The 7,990-nt window shown below is 50.1% G+C and overlaps 1 protein-coding gene across 1 annotated transcript in view; it reads left to right on the top strand.

The window, feature by feature from the left end:
• The window catches only part of LOC140474496 (fibrosin-1-like protein), a gene marked incomplete at its 3' end in the record, with an annotated part of 41,030 nt that overhangs the window by 28,971 nt on the left and 4,069 nt on the right, over positions 1–7,990 (top strand). The window contains exons 2-3 of the mRNA XM_072567704.1: positions 2,548–2,733; positions 6,432–6,524. Of these exons, the coding sequence (XP_072423805.1) occupies positions 2,548–2,733; positions 6,432–6,524 (279 nt within the window). The remainder of the gene's footprint in view (positions 1–2,547; positions 2,734–6,431; positions 6,525–7,990) is intronic.

Genomic DNA, 7,990 nt, shown 5'->3' on the forward strand with positions numbered 1-7,990 from the left:
GACCCAAGGGTTCTGTCTGAAACTTGACAGGAGGACAATTACTGACGTTGCGTTCCTCCCATGCTGAAGATGTGAAACTGACAGCCAGGTAGACAGGCTGCTTTCCAGCTCATCTGTGTCTGTTTTGAAGCTTGAAAAGTAGGCTGACAATATAGCCCTGTATTGTTATGCTGGCTCTCAATAGGCCACTGGGAGACACAACGCTCAGTGTGGAATGTGATTAAGGAGATCAGGGTGGTTTCTTTCAATGCAAGGGAGGGAGTGACAGACTGGAATCTAATCGAGGGGTTTGGGGTGGTTTATATACAGAATAACAGATACCCGGGAGGGAGTTACAGACTGGAATCTAATCGAGGGGTTTGGGGGGGTTTATATACAGAATAACAGATACCCCAGGAGGGAGTTACAGACTGGAATCTAATCGAGGGGTTCGGGGTGGTTTATATACAGAATAACAGATACCCCGGAGGGGAGTTACAGACTGGAATCTAATCGAGGGGTTTGGGGTGGTTTCTTTCAATGCAAGGGAGGGAGTTACAGACTGGAATCTAATCGAGAGGTTTGGGGTGGTTTCTTTCAATGCAAGGGAGGGAGTTACAGACTGGAATCTAATCGAGGGGTTTGGGGTGGTTTATATACAGAATACCAGATACCTGGGAGGGAGTTACAGACTGGAATCTAATCGAGGGGCTCGGGGTGGTTTATATACAGAATAACAGATACCCCGGGAGGGAGTTACAGACTGGAATCTAATCGAGGGGTTCGGGGTGGTTTATATACAGAATAACAGATACCTGGGAGGGAGTTACAGACTGGAATGTAATCAAGGAGTTCAGGGTGGTTGAAATACAAAATAACAGATACCCCGAGAGGGAGTTACAGACTGGAATCTAATCGAGGGGTTCGGGGTGGTTTATATGTAGAATAACAGATACCCCGGGAGGGAGTTACAGACTGGAATCTAATCGAGGGGTTCGAGGGGGTTTATATACAGAATAACAGATACCTGGGAGGGAGTTACAGACTGGAATCTAATCAAGGGGTTCAGGGTGGTTGAAATACACTATAACAGATACCCCGGGAGGGAGTTACAGACTGGAATCTAATCGAGGGGTTCGGGGTGGTTTATATACAGAAAAACAGATAACCGAGAGGGAGTTACAGACTGGAATCTAATCGAGGGGTTCGGGGTGGTTTATATACAGAAAAACAGATAACCGAGAGGGAGTTACAGACTGGAATCTAATCGAGGGGTTCGGGGTGGTTTATATACAGAATAACAGATACCCGGGAGGGAGTTACAGACTGGAATCTAATCGAGGGGTTCGGGGAGGTTTATATACAGAATAACAGATACCCGGGAGGGAGTTACAGACTGGAATCTAATCGAGGGGTTCAGGGTGGTTTATATACAGAAAAACAGATACCCGGGAGGGAGTTACAGACTGGAATCTAATCGAGGGGTTCGGGGAGGTTTATATACAGAATAACAGATACCCGGGAGGGAGTTACAGACTGGAATCTAATCGAGGGGTTCAGGGTGGTTTATATACAGAAAAACAGATACCCGGGAGGGAGTTACAGACTGGAATCTAATCGAGGGGTTCGGGGTGGTTTATATACAGAAAAACAGATACCCGGGAGGGAGTTACAGACTGGAATCTAATTAAGGGGTTCAGGGTGGTTTACATACAGAATAACAGATACCTGGGAGGGAGTTACAGACTGGAATCTAATCGAGGGGTTCAGAGTGGTTTATATACAGAATAACAGATACCCGGGAGGGAGATACAGACTGGAATCTAATCGAGGGTTTCAAGGTGGTTTATATACAGAATAACAGATACCCTGGAAGGGATTTACAGACTGGAATCTAATTGAGGGGTTCGGGGGGGTTTATATACAGAATAACAGATACCCGGGAGGGAGTTACAGACTGGAATCTAATCGAGGGGTTCGGGGTGGAGTCGTTGTTGCAATGCATCTTGTCAATAGTAGATGCTGCTGCTGTTCATTGGTGGTGGAGCGAGGGAGTCTTGAGGGTTGTGGGTGGACAGGGAGAGTCAGCATCTCAGTTGAGCAGAGAGGGGTAGGTGGTCTGCTTTGTCCTGGATGATGTCAAGCTTCTCGAGTGGTGTCGGGGCTTCCCCCCTGTCCAAACAGCTTAGGAGTATTCCACGACACTCCTGGCTTGAGCCTTGTTGATAGTGAGACAAGTTTTGTCGGAGGGGAGTTACTTGCTGCAGGATTCCCAGCCTCGGACCCACTTGAGCCACCCAGCGGTGTAGTGCCTTGATCTGGAGAGCTTTCACTCTCACCTTACCCCTGGAGTTGTGTTGCTTTGACCATGTTTGAGCCCAGGCTGTCGTGAGGTCCTGATTATTCACATCGGTCCCAGAGTTGAGCTAGGATACCGATTCGATGCACATTTGTTGTCAGAAAGTTTCAAATGTGTGAAAACTGGCCGAGCCTATCTCCTATTGTCACTCGTTAACCATTCCCTTTCGTTCTCTCCCTCCCGCTCCCCTCCGATGCTTTCCCTGTCAGAAGGAGGCGCTGCCAAAGGCTCCTGAGCGAGGGGACAGCCAGCGCAAGCGGCTGGAGAAGAGGAAACCCGAGGACACCAGGCCGAGCTCACCGGGCGAGGGCCCAAGGAGGGCCGGCAGCTCCGACAGGGAACAGAACCGGCACAATGGTGACCGGGATCACCAGAACTCACCGCCCACCAAAAAGGTCAGTTCTCCCCGGCACAGTCGGCCTCTGTTTCTGACTGGGACATACACCCGGGAGGGAGTTACAGACTGGAATCTGATCGGGGGCGGGGGGGGTTTATATACAGAATAACAGATACACCCGGGAGGGAGTGACAGACTGGAATCTAATCGAGGGGTTCGGGGTGGTTTATATACAGAATAACAGATACACCCGGGAGGGAGTGACAGACTGGAATCTAATCGAGGGGTTCGGGGTGGTTTATATACAGAATAACAGATACCCTGGGAGGGAGTTACACACTGGAATCTAATCAAGGGGTTCGGGGGGTGTTTATATACACAATAACAGATAACCGGGAGGGAGTTACAGACTGGAATCTAATCGAGGGGTTCGGGGGGGTTTATATACAGAATAACAGATAACCGGGAGGGAGTTACAGACTGGAATCTAATCAAGGGGTTCGGGGTGGTTTATATACAGAATAACAGATACCCGGGAGGGAGTTACAGACTGGAATCTAATCGAGGGGTACGGGGGGGTTTATATACAGAATAACAGATACCCGGGAGGGTGTTACAGACTGGAATCTAATCGAGGGGTTCGGGGTGGGGTTTATATACAGAATAACAGATACCCCGGGGAGGGAGTTACAGACTGGAATCTAATCGAAGGGTACAGGGTGGTTTATATACAGAATAACAGATACCCAGGAGGGAGTTACAGACTGGAATCTAATCGAGGGGTTCGGGGTGGTTTATATACAGAATAACAGATATCCAGGAGGGAGTTACAGACTGGAATCTAATTGAGGGGTTCGGTGTGGTTTATATACAGAATAACAGATACCCGGGAGGGATTTACAGACTGGAATCTAATCGAGGGGTTCGGGGGGGTTTATATACAGAATAACAGATACCCGGGGAGGGAGTTACAGACTGGAATCTAATCGAGGAATTCGAGGGGGGTTTATATACAGAATAACAGATACCCCGGGAGGGGAGTTACAGACTGGAATCTAATCGAGGGGTTCGGGGTGGTTTATATACAGAATAACAGATACCCCGGGAGGGAGTTACAGACTGGAATCTAATCGAGGGGTTCGGGGTGGTTTATATACAGAATAACAGATACCCCAGGAGGGAGTTACAGACTGGAATCTAATCGAGGGGTTCGGGGTGGTTTATATACAGAATAACAGATACCCCGGGAGGGAGTTACAGACTGGAATCTAATCGAGGGGTTCGGGGTGGTTTATATACAGAATAACAGATACCTGGAAGGGAGTTACAGACTGGAATCTAAATGAGGGGTTCGGCGGGGTTTATATACAGAATAACAGATACCCGGGAGGGAGTTACAGATTGGAATCTAATCGAGGGTATCGGGGTGGTTTTTATACAGAATAACATATACCCCGGCAGGGAGTTACAGACTGGAATCTAATCGAGGGGTTCGGGGGGGTTTATATACAGAATAACAGATACCCAGGAGGGAGTTACAGACTGGAATCTAATCGAGGGGTTCGGGGTGGTTTATATACAGAATAACAGATACCCCGGGAGGGAGTTACAGACTGGAATCTAATCGAGGGGTTCGGGGTGGTTTATATACAGAATAACAGATACCCCGGGAGGGGAGTTACAGACTGGAATGTAATCGAGGGGTTCGGGGTGGTTTATATACAGAATAACAGATACCCCGGGAGGGAGTTACAGACTGGAATCTAATCGAGGGGTTCGGGGTGGTTTATATACAGAATAACAGATACCTGGAAGGGAGTTACAGACTGGAATCTAAATGAGGGGTTCGGCGGGGTTTATATACAGAATAACAGATACCCGGGAGGGAGTTACAGATTGGAATCTAATCGAGGGTATCGGGGTGGTTTTTATACAGAATAACATATACCCCGGCAGGGAGTTACAGACTGGAATCTAATCGAGGGGTTCGGGGGGGTTTATATACAGAATAACAGATACCCAGGAGGGAGTTACAGACTGGAATCTAATCGAGGGGTTCGGGGTGGTTTATATACAGAATAACAGATACCCCGGGAGGGAGTTACAGACTGGAATCTAATCGAGGGGTTCGGGGTGGTTTATATACAGAATAACAGATACCCCGGGAGGGGAGTTACAGACTGGAATGTAATCGAGGGGTTCGGGGTGGTTTATATACAGAATAACAGATACCCCGGGAGGGAGTTACAGACTGGAATCTAATCGAGGGGTTCGGGGTGGTTTATATACAGAATAACAGATACCCGGGAGGGAGTTACAGACTGGAATCTAATCGAGGGGTTCGGGGTGGTTTATATAAAGAATAACAGATACCCAGGAGGGAGTTACGGACTGGAATCTAATCGAGGGGTTCGGGGTGGTTTATATACAGAATAACAGATACCCCGGGAGGGAGTTACAGACTGGAATCTAATCGTGGGGTTCGGGGTGGTTTATATACAGAATGACAGATACCCCGGTGAGGGAGTTACACACTGGAATCTAATCGAGAGGTTCGGGGTGGTTTATATACAGAATAACAGATACCCAGGAGGGAGTTACGGACTGGAATCTAATCGAGGGGTTCAGGGGTGGTTTATATACAGAATAACAGATACCCGGGAGGGAGTTACAGACTGGAAGCTGTACGTGTATTTGGAAAGACAAGATTTAGGACTAGCCAGCATGGCTTTGTGCGTGGGAAATCATTCCTCACAAAGTTGTTCGAGTTCTTTGATGAATTGACCAGGAAGGTTGACAGGGGCAGGGTGGTAGATGTAGCCTCTATAGATTTCATTAAGGCCGTTGATAAGGTTGCATGTGGGAGGCTGCCCTGGAAGGTCAGATCACATGGGATCCAGGGGGAGCTGGCAAAAAGGTACACAATTGGCTTGATGGTAGGAAGCAGAGGGTAATAGTGGAAGGATGCTTGTGGAACCGGAGGCCTGTGACTCTTGAGGTGCCTCAGAGGTCAGTGCTGGGTCCATTGCTGTTTGTTATCGATATCAACGATTTGGATGAGAATGTAGAAGGCCTGATTAGTCAGTTTGCACATGACACCAAAATAGGTCGTGTTGTGGACAGTGAGGAAGGTTATTGGAAATTGCAGCAAGACCTTGCTCAGCTGGGGAAGTGGGCCGAGAAATGGCAAATGGCGTTTAATATCAATGAGCGTGAGGTCTTGCTGGAGCTTCATGGTGAATGATTTGGCCTTTAAGGAGTGTCGTGGAACAGGGGGACCTTGGAGTTCAGGTGTATGCTTCCGTGAAAGTGGAATGACAGGTCGACAGGGCAGTGAGGTAGACTGGCCCTTAGCAGTCAGGGCACTGAGTACAGAAATTAGGAAGTGATGTTGCACTTGGACAGGATGTTGGTGAGGTTGCAGTTGGAGTACTGTGTTCAGTTTTGGGCACCTTGCTATGAGAAGGATGTTATCAAACTGGAAAGTGTGCAGGAGAAATTGACAAGAATGTTGCCAGGACCCGAGAGTGTGAGTTACAGGGAGAGGTTGGACAAACGAGGGAGATTGGTGAGAGACTCTGAGGGGGGGCACGAGGTATGGTTTGTGCCTGTTCACGCCCCGTTGCCCCTGAGCTGACTAGTGTCACCCTTGCAACGAGGAATTGCTGTCTGTACGCAACAGGCCAAGTTTGACTGCGACTGACCAACAGTACATTAATATCCCGGCCTCCCCTCTCCTGCTGTTCCAACCTGCAGATGAAAACCAAGGGACCGAGCAGAAAGAATGAGAGCACAGGTGGTGAGAATGGAAGCTCCCAACGCAGTAGTTCGCGTGGTGCAGGCAGTGATGTAAGTTTCTCCGCCCCCTCCCCCGCCGCAGGTCTCCCCTCGTTTATAAAACATCAAAACCCAAGTCAAAATGACATGTCTATCTGTCCAGTCCCCTGCCGGGATGTGGGTTTGACTGAAGTCAGCACAGGCTTCTCGTCACATATGGACCTGTGCAAGATATATCTTCCAGCTCCAACATTCCCTCCCTATCTCTGTAACCCCCTACACCCCCTCCCTATCTCTGTAACCCCCTACACCCCCTCCCTATCTCTAATCCCCTACACCCCCTCCCTATCTCTGTAACCCCCAACACTCCCTCCCTACCTCTGTAACCCCCAACACTCCCTCCCTATCTCTGTAACCCCCTACACCCCCTCCCTATCTCTGTAACCCCCTACACCCCCTCCCTATCTCTGTAACCCCCCTACACCCCCTCCCTATCTCTGTAACCCCCCTACACCCCCTCCCTATCTCTGTAACACCCTACACCCCCTCCCTATCTCTGTAACCCCCTACACCCCCTCCCTATCTCTGTAACCCCCAACACCCCCTCCCTACCTCTGTAACCCCCAACACTCCCTCCCTACCTCTGTAACCCCCTACACCCCCTCCCTATCTCTGTAACCCCCTACACCCCCTCCCTATCTCTGTAACCCCCAACACTCCCTCCCTACCTCTGTAACCCCCTACACCCCCTCCCTATCTCTGTAACCCCCTACACCCCCCTCCCTATCTCTGTAACCCCCTACACCCCCTCCCTTTCTCTGTAACCCGCTACACCCCCTCACTATCTCTGTAACCCTCTCCAGCTCCTACACCCTCTCCCTATCTCTGTAACCCCATCCAGCCCCTACACCTTCTCCCTATCTCTGTAACCCCCTACACCCCTCCCTATCTCTGTAACCCCCTACACCCCCTCCCTATCTCTGTAACCCCCTACACCCCTCCCTATCTCTGTAACCCCCTACATCCCCTGCCTATCTCTGTAACCCCCTACACCCCCTCCCTATCCCTGTAACCCCCTACACCCCCTCCCTATCTCTGTAACCCCCTACACCCCCCCTCCCTATCTCTGTAACCCCCTACACCCCCTCCCTATCTCTGTAACCCCCTACACCCCCTCCCTACCTCTGTAACCCTCTCCAGCCCCTACCCCCCCTCCCTATCTCTGTAACCCCCCTACACCCCCTCCCTATCTCTGTAACCCCCTACACCTCTCCCTATCTCTGTAACCCCCTACACCCCCTCCCTATCTCTGTTACCCCCTACACCCCCTCCCTACCTCTGTAACCCTCTCCAGCCCCAACACCCCCTCCCTATCTCTATAACCCTCTCCGGCCCCTACACCCTCTCCCTATCTCTGTAACCCCCTACACCCCCTCCCTATCTCTGTAACCCCCTCCCTATCTCTGTAACCCCCTACACCCCCTCCCTATCTCTGTAACCCTCTTCAGCCCCTACACCCTCTCCCTATCACTGTAACC

Source organism: Chiloscyllium punctatum, unplaced genomic scaffold (genome assembly GCF_047496795.1).
Source record: "Chiloscyllium punctatum isolate Juve2018m unplaced genomic scaffold, sChiPun1.3 scaffold_1029, whole genome shotgun sequence".
Lineage (NCBI taxonomy): Eukaryota > Metazoa > Chordata > Chondrichthyes > Orectolobiformes > Hemiscylliidae > Chiloscyllium > Chiloscyllium punctatum.